Consider the following 17,579-nt stretch of genomic DNA (forward strand, 5'->3'; position numbering starts at 1 on the left):
ACTCTAGTAGAATGAACATAGATGAGGTTGAGCTTAGGGAGACTTTATAAAAAGTATAAATAAAATCCCACTGATAAAGCTGTCAGGTGGGGAAGAGCCCAATTCCTGGCCTCAATGAGCTGAGGTTTTCCTTTCTGCAAGTGTGCTGCAAGTGTCCAGCATTCTTTTCTCACAGTGGCCAACCAGATGCCTTTGAGAAGCCCTACCTGTGTGCAACAGCGCTCTCCCCGGCTGGCATTCCACAGCCATCGCTATTCAGAACATCAGTACCTCCACCACTAAAGCGAAGCACAGACAAACATGTGGACACTTGACAAGTCCTGTCCTGTCCATAGCTAGGATCACAGACCTTGCTATCTGCAAGCCCCAAGTTAAATTTTCTCTTTGAAGTATCATTACTTCCTTTCCTGCCCCACCCCCCACTTAGAACACAGCTGGCTGTGGTTTATCCTTCTGGTTTCTCTCTTCAGGGTTCAGGTTGCTATCGGGGTTTAAATCTTCCCTGAAGCCTGTGCAGGACCTGAGACTTTGCAAGAGAAACAGGTCACAAAGAACTTGAGCCTATTGCTGCAACCAGCCTCCCACAGTTCCCCACACCCAAAATCAAGGGACAAAATTGTTCAGGTACAAAAGTGACAGCCATTTTTATTGAAGCAGCAGGTGGGCCCTAAAAGGATGGCAAGTAAAAGAACTGGAAACTGCAGTTGTTTGAGGGCAGGGGGAGTGTTCTTGGTTCTGATCTTTCAATATTTAAATGAATACTACGCTGAACAGTAAAGCAGGCAGCACTGCCCCGTCCAGAAGGTGACGACTTTAGATGCCAATTGCTGATGCAGGAATTCTGCAGCATCTCTGCAGCGGGAGTGATTGAAAGAGCTGTTATACCTGAGGCCAAAATTGTCCACCCCAAGTGGAGGCTACGTGGAGAAAAGGCACAGCAGAAACAAGGACTTGTGCACAGCTGGAACTCCTGGGCTTAGAGAAGCCTTTGAGCGGATTTCTTGCAGTGCATAGTCTGCTAATTTCTGTGCTGTGCCTCCAGTGAACTTCCTAAATCACTGGGGCCATCCAGGGAAAAACAACTGGGTCCAAGATAGCTTCCCCTCCCTGCCAAGTTAAATTTTTACAATGCAACTGTCTAGAGTCAGAGCTATGGTGATATCCAACCTTTACAAGCCCATTTTAACACAATACAGTACACATTTTCCTCCCTAAATTCTGGTTTGACTTTCTTAAAACAAAATTCCTGTCAAGTTACCCCTTGTGCTTCCTGCCCCTTTCCTTGCCCTCCCTTCCTTTGCCCCCTTGGCTTGAGGGCAAAAGGGTGAGGGTGATGAACATGCAGCATTCGATCGTGTTCTGTCCTGTCTCGTCCACCTCCTGGATTCATGCGGCTGAAATGAAGACAAAATATAAAAAAAGAGAAATGGTCCTTAAGAACTCAAAAGGAATACTTCTTTATGGCAGACAGAGGGGGATAAGAAATCAAGGAGGGGGGGCTTGGGGTATTTAACACACTTGTGTATTGCCCTTCATAATATTTATCCCAGGGTAGCTTGCAATGCAAATTAAAACAAAAGAGCAATAAGGATGATGGTGGGTGGCGAACGGACTGGCAGCTGCAATGGAGCTAAATGGACTGGCCTGTCCTTGTTGGGAAGTTCTTGTTCTTAGGCTCTCTTAATAAAACCTCCATCCCCTACAGGAAAACTAGCTCTCCCTTCACTATTAGATTATAACGGCCTTCCTTTAGAAGGCCTCAAAGGATTCCCAGTGAACAAACCAAAGCTGCTTACGCTCAAGGGATTGTTCATAATCTTAAACTAACAAGCCACCATCAGTGTCTCAGAGACCGCAACAAAAGCAAGCCTTGGACCAGGTGATTTGCAAGCTTGATTCAGTTGCATCCGTCTCCAAGCAAAGCCACGCAATCTGTGCCCCCAGAAACCTAAGCACCTGAGTAGAGTTCTCTGTTTGAATAAGAGATTAAGGCAAGAGCAGCCATAGGTTGGTTGCAAACGGGAAAGGGCTGCAACCCCATGGGATGAATGGGTCTTTTTAAAATCACTAAATTCTGTGAAATGGGCCTCCTCTTGGAAAGAGATTCTCTTTTCAATAAATCACCATTTTGAGAAGGTGTAATCAAGTCCCATTCTTTTGAATCCCATGAGAAAATACCATCAAACATCTGTTCTGAGAAAAACTTTACAAAAACAAACAAAACATTTTGAGGGGTGAGAATGGTATGTCTCCCCAGTGCCATCAAATAATATAGTGAGACAAGGCAATTTAGATTTCAGGACTGTTATCAGGCCATTAAACAAGCAAATATTTTCGACTAAACTACATAATTTCCATTGTGAATTTTCTTTTTTCAAAGCTGCAAAATGCCTCTCAATATACTCTGCAGTTCAATGGGTTAAAGTGTTCTTCTCACTGCTGCGTTTCTTGCGCAACGAAATACTATTTCAGACTATTTAATCAAAAGAGGAGCACAGGTCTTTCAGAAGAGTCATTTGGGAACAAAAATGCATTTAAGAACAATGTAAGAACAATTAAAGGAAGGATAAAAAGAGAGAAGTGGAAAAAGACAAGGACACAGGTCAGTGGACAGGCACAATGACTTCCCTCCCCCCACACCCACCCGCCAAGGGCACTCTATACTTTACAGTCCCTGATCTATCAAGTCAGCTACACATACACAAGGACAAGAGAGCTGGAAGGTTGTGAGGCTAACTGGCAGATATAAATGTGACTCCAGAGGTAGGCAGCAACATCCACGCATGCTAGAATTTGCACCTTTATTGTGTTGCAGCAAAACAGGAAAAGACCCCGGCAGCCACAAGAGCCAGGTGAAGGCGAGCAATGTAGCTGTAAGCTGGCATGATGAGCCCTGCAGATGGAAGCACATTATGAAATCAGAGTTCCCTCCCCCACCCTCTGCACGCCAGCAACATTGCCGCTCATCTCAAGAAAACTCAAGTGCATCTCAAGCATATCACGAAGGCAGGTCAAGTTTGAATGAGAACAACAAGGCTGCTTCAAAGCAAGATTGCAAAGTGGAGAGCAGGGGCTCCATTTCCATATCACCTCACTGAAAGGCAAGAACAGGCTCACTTCCAACCAGCCTTCCCCAGCCTGGTGCCCCCTGCCTCCATGTTATTTTGGAGTACAACTCGCGTCAGTTCCAGCCATGCTGAGAGTTGCAGTCCACACCATCTGGAGGGCACCAGGTTGAAAAAGGCTGCCTTAGCGGAATACAAAGTCAATTCTCATGAATAAATTAAGTGTGCCAGGAATACAGGGCAACAGCATCCAGCCTCTGCCAGACCATTGTTAAGTGGGTTTTCAGTTTCTTCACCACAAATACAATCTGGCCCACATTCTGGCGCCACTGCTAACCTGCCAGAGGAAGGTAAATGGGAGGGAGTGTTGATTGTCTTGCACCTTTGCCCCACGGTGGCACAATTCAGCACAAAGCCTAGGAACCCTCCGTCTGCATTCTCACCTTGTCAAACCAGTCCTCATTTTGCCATCTTATGCAAGTTATGGCTTGTACATTAATATACTAAGCCACAAGCACACACACAAAACTTATGAAGAAGTTATGCAGAGTAGATGCTTCCACATATGGGCTTCCTATTTCAGGCTTTCATCATGAAGTTGTAGAAGTATGGGATATGCACCGCACTTTCAGTGATGTGCTGGCTGTAGAGTTTCCGCTTGGCCCGTGGAAGAACAGGATGTGCCCATGTCTCTTCACACAGGTGCACACATCTGTGCTGCTTTTGCACACCCCCTCTTTAAGCTGACATGGCATTTAATTTCCTGCAGTTTTAGAGCCAAGGACTCAGGACAAGGCCAGCCAGCAACTTTGCTTCCCGCCCACAGCCGCTAGTTTGTGACCTTCAGAACTCCTACAACATCGCACCAGGCCACCCGACATGTAGGCGGAACAGGAGAAGCGGCAGCAATTTTCCAGTTTAACCCTGTCGCCAAGATGAGTAGCAGAGCGCTTTCACTTTTGACTGAACAGGCGCAGCAGCCTAGTTCCCAGGTTCCGGAAAGCGGAGCGTGAAGCCGCTGCGCCCCCTGCAGGCCACCTGCACACAGCCCACAAGCTCTTCAAAAAATATATGCATACAAATTGGAGAAAGCACGGCATTTCCGTTTAATGGACAGTATATAAACAGCCTTCCTCCCTTGCAGCTTGACACCTCTCCTACAGAGCTTGCTCTTGCAGACCCCAGAAGACAGGAAAGGAGAAGGAAGCATCAGACAGGAGAGCCTTAAACAAACATAACCAGGTCTTTACATGTTGCTTTTGAGAAAGCTGCCAGGATGCTGGCAAAAACCACATCAGGGGACTGGGAAGCATCCACAGCCGTATGGATCCCACGCCTGCTATAGTAGTTAACCAGCGGCGACGTCTGGGTGTGGTAAGCCTGCAGACGAGTCTTCAAAGCTCCTTCGTTGTCATCTGACCGGCGTATCAAGGGCTCCCCGGTAACCTAACCAAGAGCAAGACATAAAAGCAGGGGCAGCTGGTGATTTGGACAGCAACACCCGTGTCATCTCTGAACACTGACCATGCTCATCATAGCAGGCCAAAAGGACAAAAACTTCAGGATACTGCAAGACGCGAGAGCTGTAAAAAGCCTTAGCAAGCTTAAAACCTGATGCTACTAGCTTGATGACTCCCAGGAAATCTCAGGTGCTATTCCAGTTTCCATCAGAGCCGGCCAAAGATATCTGGTGTTCCAAGCACCTAAACTGTCCAACTTAGGAGGTGCCCCCCATTATTCCTTGTACTGTGGCAGAGAATGCTGGGATGCAAACTCTGCCTAGGGTACTTTGCATTAAAAGGGGGGGGCAGCAGAATTCTGTCCTCTCATTTTGCAGAATTTGTTTTGAAGTATTTTGTTTAATTTATTTTGGTGCTGCTAACCATTGGAAGGGACCAGAAGCTATTCCACTCCCTCAACCAGTGGAAATATTATTTCAGTCTTCCCTTTGGATACTGAGATGTTGCCTACACAGTTTCAAGCAGTCTTTCACAGCCAGGAAGGCAGGAGTCAAATACGTGCCCCCACCGCTGCAAGACACTGGCCAGGCTCTGGTGAGTGAAACTGTCCCACAGGTTCTGCTTTGGATAACCCCTCCCACTCAGCCCAACAATTCTGCAGAAGCTAGAGGTATGTTCAGATCTGCACTTCTGATTCGATTAAACTGCAAAATTATCAGAGGATTCTAAGTCTAAAAGCAATATCCACCAAGTCAATTGGGAATTCAGTTTTGGTTCTGAATGAATGACCCAGTCAAGACTTAACTGCAGACTGAAGCCACAGCAAGACCATTTTTAAAAATTACAGTATTAAATTAAAATAAATTAAGTAAGTCTATCCAGCCTACTGAAGGCATCACAGAGCAATCAAATGCATATTGAATGGAGCCCCAAAAGGGAAAATCAAAATGGGAAGGTTACATACATCATCCTTCATGTGGACCTTAGGAGGATTGAATTCCTCATGGTATGAGCGGCCACTTGCTGGGTGGATGAGCCTGAAAGACACCACAGCAGTCAGTCGAGTGCATTTCAGAGCAGGTCAAGGAGGGGAGGAGTTATGGAGGAGAATTTTCTTCAGAACTAGGACTACAAGCATTTGGATCAGGCATTAGTGCTGATGCTGCAGCATCAGTGAATCTAAACAGGTAGTCAGTCCTTGGATGGAGATCACTGGTTTTTTTTTAATTAAAAAACACCTGTATTTATATCCCACCTTTCTTCCATCAGAGAACACAAGATGACAACTCAGGATTCCTCCATCCAGACTAACCATATTTAAAACCCTCTTAGGTTCAATGTATAGCTATGAAATAAGTTTTAAACGGGGTGTGGAGGGGAGACACCATAGCAGAGGTAGGGAACCTGTGGCACTCCAGATGTTGGTGGGAATCCTGCTCCCATCAGCTTCAGAAAACAACATTGCAGAATGCATCATGTGCCCTCAGACAGTGCCCTGGGACCTGTTCTTCAGAACAGGAGTTGCCAGTGTGGTGCCCATGGGTGCAAAGGTGTCACTGCCTCTTCCGTTATGAGATGGTAAGCAGGGCTAGTGGAGGTTGTACATGGAGCGGAAGGAGGAAGCTGGAGGAGTGGCACTCTATCCCACTTCCTCCTTCAGCTTTATGTGTTTTTCAATGCTCAGGTTAATTCTACTGGATCCAACTTTTAACCAGCTCCCTTGGAAAAGCACGCTTTCTCTCTTTCTGTCTCTTATGGTGTGTGTGGTTTTTGTGTGTGTGTGTGTGTGTGTTAGATTTGCAGGAGGGGAGAGACAAGTGGCCAGAAGAGATTGTACCCATGGCACTCACTCAAAAACACCAAGGTTCCCACAGGCTTATAAAGGTTGATGACACCTGCTGTAGAATATGCAGAACAAAAACATAAACTTTAAAGGGGGGAGCGAACAGAAGACATGTACTTTTTCAACAAAGGGTTTCTTTGTAATTCTCATTAGCACTGCAATCAAGAGCTATCTGCTCCCCACACATTGCACAACACTGCATTCCTAGCTTTGTTTTATAAAGATTGTAACATGCAGCACCTAGCTTTTCTGAGTGGCTCAGCATATGGAAACACCCCTCCCCACCCCCCCACCCCAGTTTCCCCCAAAGGAAGTGGCAGTTACCGTCCAGTGATTCTCCGGATGAGTAAGGAGTCAGCAACACTGAATTCAATGACAGAATCTAGTTTCTCTTTTCTCTTTTCCATGAGCTCATCCAGCTGCAGCATTTTAAGAGAATGGAAAGAAGAACTACTTTTAAAATGCACAGAATGAGTGGATTCAGGCCTAATAAAATCTCTGAAAGAAGAAAAATGAAGGTAGCTGGACCCTCAGCAGGCCTGGAGCTCAGCAATGGAGCCCAAACTGAGCCATTCCAAAATAATGATCTCCATCTATGCGCCCACATTTTTCCAAAGAGAATATACACCTCCTCCCACTTTACTGTGGAGTGTTACAAAATAGCTCCCTTCTGTAGTTTGCAATCCACTTCATCAGATGCAGAAGTACTGGCCTTAGTTGTAACACATGGTTGCTGGGGAAGGGAGTGTGGTCTTTGCCAGCAGTGAGGTCAAAATGAAGTGAAAGGGATAAGTATGTCATTAACAGTGACCATTCAGAAAATTAAGTTGTTGCCGATAACACAGACATCCTGGGCATTGACAAGCCAATTAACACATGCCCTGTGATAAATATCCTTTGTACAATAAGTGTTGCCAGGGTCCAGACCTGGTGGCAAACCCAGATGCCAGCTCTGTCCTTGTTTCTACTCTAGCAACACAGTCACAGTAACTTCCAATGTCAAAGGTTCATTCACTTGTTCGTCTTCCAGTTTGCTACATGTCGTCCTCTGGCAGCAATGCTCTTCTGCATTCTACATAGCCAAGCTCAACAGAAAAGAAGAAACGGATGCAAACCTGACATCAGAAATGGAAATATACAAAAACCAGCAGGGGAACATTTCAACTTCTCAGTGCACTCTGTGTTCCGACCAATATTTGTCCTACTCAGGCTAGGCTCGTTGAAATTAATGGACATGACCAGCTTAAGTTCTATGAGTAGAAATTACTTAGCTACCATCTTATATAACTGACCTTAAGGCAGCTATGGTGGAGCAAATAAATTTCAAAAGGGGACTGCACTGTGAAACAATTCATCAAGAGGTTTGATGCCATTGGTCACGGGCTACACCAGGACAAAGGATTTTAAAATCACACTACATGTGTTAACCAAGAGCAGGATGTCTGCACCATCAGCAAGTGTTTTGTTTTGTTTTGTTGGTTGGTTAATGGCCAATATTAGTAACATACCGTATTTTTCGCCCCATAGGACGCACCGGCCCATAGGACGCACCAAGTTTTTTGGGGGGGAAATAAAGAAAAAAAATTTATTTCCCCCCCAGGCACTTGTGGGGCCGGCAGCGGGGAGAAGCGCTCTTCTCCCCGCAGCCCACCTGCAGATCAGGTCCGGGGACAGAGGGAGGACACACTGCGCCTCCCAACTGTCCCTGGAGCCTGTGGGGCAGGCAGCGGGGAGAAGCGCTCTTCTCCCCGCCGCCTGCCTGCAGATCAGGTCCGGGGACAGAGGGAGGACGCGCTGCGCCTCCCAGCTGTCCCCGGAGCTTGCGGGGCAGGCAGCGGGGAGAAGCGCTCTTCTCCCCGCCGCCCGCCTGCAGATCAGGTCCGGGGACAGAGGGAGGACGCGCTGCGCCTCCCAGCTGTCCCCGGAGCTTGCGGGGCAGGCAGCGGGGAGAAGCGCTCTTCTCCCCGCCGCCCGCCTGCGGATCAGGTCCGGGGACAGAGGGAGGACGCGCTGCGCCTCCCAGCTGTCCCCGGAGCTTGCGGGGCAGGCAGCGGGGAGAAGCGCTCTTCTCCCCGCCGCCCGCCTGCGGATCAGGTCCGGGGACAGAGGGAGGACGCGCTGCGCCTCCCAGCTGTCCCCGGAGCTTGTGGGGCAGGCAGCGGGGAGAAGCGCTCTTCTCCCCGTCGCCCGCCTGCAGATCAAGTCCGGGGACAGAGGGAGGACGCGCTGCGCCTCCCAGCTGTCCCCGGAGCTTGCGGGGCAGGCAGCGGGGAGAAGCGCTCTTCTCCCCGCCGCCCGCCTGCAGATCAGGTCCGGGGACAGAGGGAGGACGCGCTGCGCCTCCCAGCTGTCCCCGGAGCTTGCGGGGCAGGCAGCGGGGAGAAGCGCTCTTCTCCCCGTCGCCCGCCTGCAGATCAGGTCCGGGGACAGAGGGAGGACGCGCTGCGCCTCCCAGCTGTCCCCGGAGCTTGCGGGGCAGGCAGCGGGGAGAAGCGCTCTTCTCCCCGCCGCCCGCCTGCAGATCAGGTCCGGGGACAGAGGGAGGACGCGCTGCGCCTCCCAGCTGTCCCCGGAGCTTGCGGGGCAGGCAGCGGGGAGAAGCGCTCTTCTCCCCGCCGCCCGCCTGCAGATCAGGTCCGGGGACAGAGGGAGGACGCGCTGCGCCTCCCAGCTGTCCCCGGAGCTTGCGGGGCTGGCGGCGGGAGAAGCATGCGTCTCCCCGCCGTCAGCCTCCAAACCACATCGGGAGACAGCGGGATGGCGGCGTTCCGCCTCCCCGCTGTCCCCCGACCTTGTGGCACTGGCGCTGCGGCTCTCCTGAAGCCTGGAGAGCGAGAGGGGTCGGTGCGCACCGACCCCTCTCGCTCTCCAGGCTTCAGCGAAAGCCTGCATTCGCCCCATAGGACGCACACGCATTTCCCCTTCATTTTTGGAGGGGAAAAAGTGCGTCCTATAGGGCGAAAAATACGGTATGTACTTTTCTGCTTTTCATTTCCTTTTATCCTCAAGTGTTTACAGTTACGCACACACACCTGAACTCTGGATAACACTTCATCTGATGAAGTGGGCTGTAGACCATGCAACCTTCTGCCACGATAAATCTTTAAAGTGCCACAATGCTCTTGCTTGGTTCTGCTGCCACAGACTAATGCAGTGGCACTCCTGGAAACTCTTATCCCCAATCTTAGAAGATCCAAGGGCAGGTATCAGGAATCACGTACCATCTCTGCTTGTCGCACTGTGCGAGGAAACCCATCCAAAAGGAAACCATTCTTGCAGGAGGGCGTCTCCAGGTTTTTGTCAATCAGCTCCACCACCATTTCATCACTCACCTTACAATTTGGAGTGGGATGGGGGGGGGAGAGAGAGAGAGAGAGAGAGAGAGAGAGAGAGAGAGAGAGAGAGAGAGAGACGAAAATGCAGTCTTGATACAATGTCACCAGCATGTCAAACATGCTTACCCTACCCACAATACCTTTTTATTCCAAGAAGTCCTTGTGGCTATAAAGTAAGTTTGAAACTAGAAGTGCAAACACACTAAAGGATCAGAAAACAAGAAGGCAGAAAGGATAGCTTTAAGACCTTGTGTTGCACTCAGGATATCCCAGTTTATGCAACGGCTAGTGCAATATTGCACCTTTGATTTCAAAAGAGGAGCCACAGAACAAAAGCAACATCCCCACAATTGCAAACCCTCTCTATTCAAAGTGCACCACAGCACAGAAATTGTGCAGCCTGAATGTGGCTGGGGGTGGAAGAGGACTGTCAGTGTCAAGGGTCAGTGCTCTGGTGTTCCTACTCCTAGCTAAAAATTGAACTAAGTGATCTTACGATCCCTCCCACCTATAACTTTCATGAAAGCTTCAGATTTTAAATTTCCATTTATTCCTATGCACCAGAAATAAATATATAAGTTTCTGATGTAGTTCTCAGTACTGAAAAAGCTACTGTTATCGCCCATCTCAAGACCTGGGTGTGGTATGCAGTCAACGCAGCTTATTGGCTCCAGGTAAAATAACACATTATCTAGAATATCCAGCCATGCCCACAGTGCTCTTGGATGTCTTAGGCCAGTGATAATCACAGTGGTGGCTTGAACGGAACAGATAAGCATTATCCATCACAGCCATGCTCTAAAACTGTAACTCTGAACAAAGTCTTGTTTGGAAGGCCACCAGCTATGACACAACAAAATGCAGGCAAACAGAAGCCATCCACATGCAACCCTAACCATGTCAATGAAGAAGTAAATCCTATTCGATTCAATAGGGCTCACAGTCCTAAGTGAAGTTAGGACTATGGTCCTAGACACCAAGTCTTGGTCTAAAGATGTCTACAAAGCAAACAGAGAGGGCAAAAAGGCATCTGTTATCAGTTCAGCTGCTGGCATAAAACTGGAATATGTACACGTTGATCCAAAGTATTATTTTTAAAAGGTCAAACAGCAGCTAAATGACCTAAATTAAAATGACAGAGGTGCATTTGCAAACCTGGTACCATTCTGATGTTTTGACTGGGGCTGACAGATGTAGAGGTCCAAAACATCTGGAGGGCACCAGACTAGCAAAGGCTAGTCTAGACTATTGCTAGTTCAAATATTTTTTGTTGCTTCAAATAATGTCCTTTCATTAAGGTTTTAGACATGAAACATTTCACACACTGACCAGGAAACGATGGAGATGGACGGAAAGGAAGACCTAAAACATTTGCTTCCCACCAATTCTTCCTAGCTAGACTGCTTTTATCACAGCAATCAGGAAATCTAAACTGTACGATGAAAAATTTAAAAGGTACAAGAGGCACTCAAATTTCTTTAGCCAGGAACGCCAGGAAAACTACCTGAACAAAAAAGAAAAGAAGGCAATGCAATTGGAACACCAAGCCTCACTTCCTGCAACCAGTTCATAAATCAAAACCCATGCCCAGGGCGATGTGTGACACGACTCCACCGGGCGGTGTGCTGAACGTGTCCACAGAGCTTCTGTGCTCAACTCCAAAACTCCGTGGACACGTTCAGCACACCACCGTTTCCAAATGGTTTCCAATTCTCAGTCACATAAATCAGAGGCCAAAGAACAGCATTACAGCATCAGCTGGTGCCAATACTCAATTTACAGAGCAGTTTCCAAAACCACAGAAGCTATTTAAAGGATATGGCCAAAGGGAATGGCTCGGTGGCAACGACCCCTCTGTACCTACCAGCTTTCCAGCATCCATCGTCTGCTTCAGCTTTTTGCCCAGCGGCGAGCCAGAAGCCACCATAGCTCTCAACATGTCGCCTGTCGCCAAGTGACACACACAATAGGCCTCAGCTAGCCGAGGGGCCTGCACGGGAAAGAACAAAGGAAACTTTAGGGGGAAATTCACAGAGCAGGAGCTGTAGGAAATAATTTTGGTGCATATAATTAAATTACATAGAAAATATGTTCACATGACCACTACAATACGGTAGAAGCTTTACTGTGCCAGGTGTGTGAATGTACTTTTTGCACTAAAGCCTGCAGCGAAAGTTTGACCACTGAGTCCATCTAGCTTCGTTCTCTCCCAGCCCTACATGGAGACGCGGGAGATTGAACCTGGGACCTCCTGCATGCACAGATGCTCTACTATGGTCCTTCCCCTGTTGGAAGAAGGAAACCTGGATTATAAGAATTGCTTTGGGGAATAAACAACGACTCAGTGGTGTCAGAGATTGCTAGTGAGAAAGGGATGAAGGATGAGCGTGTGAGGGAAGAAATGGAAACCCCAGTAAGAACCAAGAAGCAAGTAAGGGAAGGCAAAGATGGCCCTAGAACAGCTCTGGATAATTTATACTGGATTTTAGGATTAATTGAGTCACCTATTCCAATGCTTTTCAGCTGTCTCCATATGTTGCTGGACTACAAACTCCCAGCACCTCCCAGCACCGACTACTAAACTATCTGGGGATGATGGGAGCTGTGGTCCAACAACCTCTGAAGGTCAATCTAGTCCAACCGCTTTTCAATGCAGGATGCAACTACTTCGACTGGCAGATATACAGTACTGTATCTGCTTAAATGCCTCCAATGAAGGAGATACCGCAACCTCCCAAAGCATTCCTCTTAGGAAGTCTCTCCAAAAGTGTAGTTAAAATATTTCCCCCTGAAATTTCCACCCCTTGGTTTTAGTCCTGCCCTCTGGAATAATGGAGAAGTTTGCTCCTCCAAACTTTGAACTTCCATCCCCCTCAAATGCATCAGAGTGAAAGTCCTTCTCCACTCTGATCAGATATGCTAACATGTTTCCTAAATTGTTGATAACTGAAGCACATTCCCTCCTGCATTAAAACTGGGAAGCCCACTTCACTCATACAGGGATTTTCCTTTTCCTTTTGGGAATGACTGGAAGGAGGCAAGTCCAGACCACTGACTCATGCTGAGACACAAGGATCAGTTGACTGACAGCAAAGAATTCTGCTATCAGGTGTGATCAAGTGGCATCCAACGCAGATATGAGGGAGCCTGACAGTGAGGAAGCAAAGTCAAAGCAGTGAGCGCATACACAGACACTGAGGACAACCTCCTCCGATGAGCACTTCTTGCAGCAGGGCAGCCATTCCTTCAGGGCATGCTACTTTGCCCAGGCCCACAGTTTTTATACACTAAAGAATGCTGATGGTTTTTAGACAGGCAAGCAGCTGAAAGCCAGTTTTGCAAGAAATTATTTCAGACATGTGATAGTGCCCCACCCAGCACTGTACAAAGGGCAAGCTGCTTGGCTTGCAACAGAGCAGAACGTAGATTAGTTGGGGCAAAGGAGAGAGATGGTTTTTTCACACAGCAAATAAAGTCCTACCCCAAACAACTTTCTGTTTTTGACACCCCAGCTTTAAATGCAGCGGCTTACATATGTTACAACATCTGAGGCTGCACATCTTCCACAGGAAGTTAACCTCCCTCCACAACATGGGATAGAAGAAAGTCCCCACAGCTTCACACACCCTTTTCTTTCTTTCAGAGTATGGGCATGTGTTGTGTAGTGGTTAGTTTCAGACTAGGCCTTGGGAGCCAGGCTTCAAATCCCTGCTCAACCATGAAGCTCACTGGATGACCTTGAGCCGGTCATTGCCTCCCAGTCTAGTCTACCCACCTCATAGGGTTGTTGTGGGGATTTAATGAGGAGGGGGAGAAGCAGTAAAATAAATCTCACCCTATGCAAGAGTTACTCCTGGCTATGGCAGTTTTACTCAAAACTAAACAAAAAACTCGGCAGTTACGTTTAAAGTAGTACTAAAGCCCTACAAAGCAGGAACTTGCGGCAAAGTCCTACTCATTCGGGGGCGGGAGGACTTGCTGGAATAAAAATGTTTCCGGGAAATGTCCTGCGCTGGAAAGGGGGTCCCTGCACAGCCTGGGAATCCCGGACTCCTGGGTTCCTTAGAGGAAGTGGGGAAGGGGCAAAGAGGGTCGACTGGGGAGCACGCAGTGCGGCTGCTGGACCCTCCACAGCCAAACGGGAGAAAGAAAAGGGCAGGAACGGGGGAACTGGGGAAGTTCCCTCGGGGAGGGGCTGGGAATCCCGGACGCCTGGGTCCCCTCACCTGGGTCCCCTTCCCCGCCCCAGGCGGCCCGAGCAGCACAGCCCGGATGCCTTTGCGGACCCCGCGGCCGAGGGTTCCTTCCGTCCCGCATTCCTTGCTCGGAGCCATCGCCGCAATCCTCCTTTGCCGCCTGACCCCGGAGAAGGCGTGCGGAGAAGGCCCGCCCCCTGCCGGGCCTCCCATTGTCCCGAGCTCCCGGTCCCGTCCCTGCATGGCGCCCCTGTCGCCCAATAGCCTCGGAACAGCGACGGGAGTACTTGCTGCCGATTGGGGGACCCGAGGGTTGAAAGGGGAACGCGAAGCGGCTTAGCTGCGCCTGCGCGCTCTCAGCTGAGCGGCCACGTGTGAGGCTGCCTTTGGAAGGGCGGTTTGTGCAGAGATAGGCAGTCAGTCGACCGGGCCGCCTCCTCTTCCCTGCTAATCTCGAGAATTAGCTCTTTAGAATCATGGAATTGTAGAATTGTAAAGATGAAAGGGATCCCAAGGGTCATTTAGTCCAACCCCCTGCAATGGAGGAATCTCAGCTAAAGCGTCCATGACAGATGGGCATCTTGTTGCTGAGGAGGGTGGCGCTGTGGGCTAAAACACAGAGCCTCTTGGGCTTGCCGATCAGAAGGTCGGCAGTTCGAATCCGCGCGCGACAGGGTGACCGTGTTGCTTTGTTCTAGCTTCTGCCAACGTAGCAGTTCAAAAGCATGCCAGTGCAATAGATAAATAGGTACCGCTGCGGGGGGCGGGGGGAGTAGACAATGTTTCTGTGCACTATGGTTTCCTTCACGGTGTGATGGAAGTGGTTTAATCATGCCCCGGAAACCTGTCTGGACAAACGCTGGCTCCTGGCTCCTTCGCCGCATCCCATAGAGTCTCTTTTGACTGGACTTTAACCATCCAGGGGTCCTCTATTATCACTATCACTGCTTTCATTGATGTTTTCTAATATGTAAGTAGTTTTTTAAAAAGTATATGAAATCTTGTTAGCAAAGTAAATGGTGCTACTATATAAATGCTACTATAGCACCATCAAAGCGCATGGAGCTTTAGAGAAGGGGCGGATACACTGGGATCGACTAGATGGTCGATTTGTAAGAGAGGGTGTTTCTCATATTTATTTATTTTTGCATAACATGTACAATATGCATGAAAAGGGCATCAGAACAAATATACACCTTGTTGAAAAAGCAGGAACATAAAATTATCAAAAAGCAAAACTATTATAAGGCTACCAACAACTAATACTGAAGAAAAGAAAAGTTTGAAGGGCAAAAGGACATAGGGCCAAATAAAGTCAATATTGTTGGAATCTTTCTGTCTCGGAAGACAATGGAGATGCGCGCCTTTGGAGGGAACTCAGACTGCTGGAAGCCAAACTTGGCAAGAATGAGGTGATGGATAGCCTCAATGGGAAAGAGTTTTAACAAAAATATTCAAATACTTATTCCACCTATATATAAGGCCGCTGAAATGAAGAAACCTGTGCAGCACTGGAGTTCTGTGTGAAACTGGTGAGGTCAGTTCAGTTCTGGTAGTGACACCAAATTTATTGGCTTAGAATATGCTCAGAAGCACCCTGCCCTTGAATTCTAACTGCATGTCTTTTGCATCTGGTTCTGGTTGGTAGATCTTGGGATTCTAGTGGGAAAAAGCAGATTCTGTAAGCCTGAAATCTGCTCAACCCCTTACTTTGCATAATGTAAAAAGACAGGTCTCTGTGTGAGATGTTTATAATTAATATTTTGCGGGCTTGAGAACATATGGAGAGGGGAGGAGAAGCAGAACATTGTTTCTTATGCAAAAGGACCCAGGTTGAACTCCTGGCATTTCTAGGTAGGACTAAGGAAGACTCCTTCCTAAAACCCTGTAGAGACATGGTCAGCTGTTTTGGCCCTCTAGCTGTTTTGGGACTACAATTCCCATCTTCCCTGACCACTGCTCCTGTTAGCTAGGGATGATGGGAGTTGTAGTCCAAAAACAGCTGGAGGGCCAAGTTTGGCCATGCCTGGTGTAGAACAAATTTCCATTGGCTCCAGCTGGATGCGCCTGATGGGAGAGGTAGTTCGTGGCAGAGGATCTCTGTCGCCAGCACTCAAACATTGGTGACCTTTGTGCCTTGAAGAACATGCAGTTAGCAACCAAGTGAGCATAGAGTCCATAGGTCTCCTCTTGTCCCATTTGTATTAGAATAAAATTTTAAACCAGCCTGCCCCTACTCTTATCAGCCTTACCTGAGCTGTCTATGCTGACAGTGGCTGTTAGGAGTTGTAGCCTAAAACAGCTGGAGGGCACTGGGTTGGGGAAGGCTAATTTATATTCTGTAGACAACACAGCAGCAATCATTTTAAACAGTGAAATGAGGCCATTAACATTGAATGTAGCCATATTATTGTGGTCATTGTGGTGTTCTTTAATTTTAAAATATGCTTCATTCCTATATGGGACTCTCTTGTGATTGTTTGTAGAAGCTTTGATGAATGCTTATAAATCAGGGATGCTCCCCCGGATAACCTTGGCAGGACGGTCAAGCACTCCTTTTGGATCTGTTGGGTTTTTGCCTTTGTTAATCTGAATGCAACCTTTCTTCAGTGGTATGTGGAGCGTTTATAAGAAGTCACTGTTTGTGGTAAGCTCACCCTCTAATCCAGCCCTTAAGAGATTCAAGCACTTGCCAATCAATTCTTAAAAAATATGACTATTTGAATTATTTTCCATCCAAAATGTGCAGACAAATTAGAAAGCATGGCATGTATAAAAACAAATGCAGGATCCTCCAGAACCACTGAGTCAAGGCTAGGATGGCTGCATTGTTGGTTATTTTTGCTTGTTTCTCCAGATGTATCTTAAGGTCAAGAACTTGCCTTGAGATGAGAAGCAGAATAACCCTGTTATTGCTGGAGGATGGATTCATTTCTCCTTTCTGGCAAAAATTCAAGGATGCTTTGTTAGTGCTGACAGTGGAATAGATAACCCCCTCAAAAGACATGGCTCAAAAGTTAAGCAATGAGTAGTACATCAGTTCTGACAGGCATAAATGGTTAGAGTGTTTGGCTATGACCTGGGAGACTAGGATTCAAATCCCTACTTCATCATGAAGTTCACTGGGTGACCTTGGACCAGTGACCATCTCTTAGCCTAACCAACCTAACAGGGTTGTTGTGAGGATGAAATGGGGAGGAGGAGAACCACCTTAAGCTCCTTGGAAGATAGAAGTGGTATATAAATGTAATAAATAAATATTGTTTGTACACTTCATTGGGCTCTCACCAGTCTTTAAAATGTCTTAGAATTACAGTACAGTGGTACCTCAGGTTAAGTACTTAATTCGTTCTGGAGGTCCGTTCTTAACCTGAAACTGTTCTTAACCTGAAGCACCACTTTAGCTAATGGGGCAGCTGCTGCTGCCGCGCCGCCGGAGCACGATTTCTGTTCTCATCCTGAAGCAAAGTTCTTAACCTGAGGTACTATTTCTGGGTTAGCGGAGTCTGTAACCTGAAGCGTATGTAACCTGAAGTGTATGTAACCCAAGGTACCACTGTATAGAGTTGGAATGCATCCCTAGGGTCATTCGTGCAGTGCAGAAATCCTGCCCACAACCATCCCTGGGGGGACTTGAACCACCAACTTTCTGGTTAACAGTCAGATGCATTGACCCCTTG

The 17,579-nt window shown here is 47.8% G+C and overlaps 1 protein-coding gene across 2 annotated transcripts; it reads right to left on the reverse strand.

The window, feature by feature from the left end:
• Positions 1-616: 616 nt before the first annotated feature.
• AK2 (adenylate kinase 2) lies at positions 617-14,093 on the reverse strand. Of its 2 annotated transcripts, XM_081924209.1 has the most exons (7): positions 13,930-14,092; positions 11,568-11,693; positions 9,590-9,700; positions 6,693-6,787; positions 5,490-5,562; positions 4,316-4,511; positions 617-1,394 (listed from the first exon to the last, which is right to left on the reverse strand). In XM_081924209.1, exons 1-7 carry the CDS (start codon positions 14,035-14,037, stop codon positions 1,387-1,389), a joined length of 717 nt encoding a protein of 238 aa, XP_081780335.1. In that variant the 5' UTR covers positions 14,038-14,092; the 3' UTR covers positions 617-1,386. The 2 variants fall into 2 exon arrangements, with proteins under 2 accessions (XP_081780335.1, XP_081780334.1); XM_081924208.1 differs by lacking the exon at positions 617-1,394 and having other exon boundaries at positions 2,785-4,511; positions 13,930-14,093.
• Between the last annotated feature and the right edge of the window lie 3,486 nt (positions 14,094-17,579).

The sequence above is a fragment of the Podarcis melisellensis genome (genome assembly GCF_964234715.1).
Source record: "Podarcis melisellensis genome assembly, chromosome: 8".
NCBI lineage: Eukaryota > Metazoa > Chordata > Lepidosauria > Squamata > Lacertidae > Podarcis > Podarcis melisellensis.

Bases quoted from the DNA above. Each gene is read 5' to 3' on its own strand.
- AK2 (XM_081924208.1), bottom strand. From the start codon at position 14,037: ATGGCTCCGAGCAAGGAATGCGGGACGGAAGGAACCCTCGGCCGCGGG. The intron at 9,701-11,567 runs GTAGGTACAGAG...CCAAATTGTAAG, and splicing joins CGATGGATGCTGGAAAGCTG to GTGAGTGATGAAATGGTGGT. The intron at 4,512-5,489 runs GTATGTAACCTT...GCTCTTGGTTAG, and splicing joins AGGTCCACATGAAGGATGAT to GTTACCGGGGAGCCCTTGAT.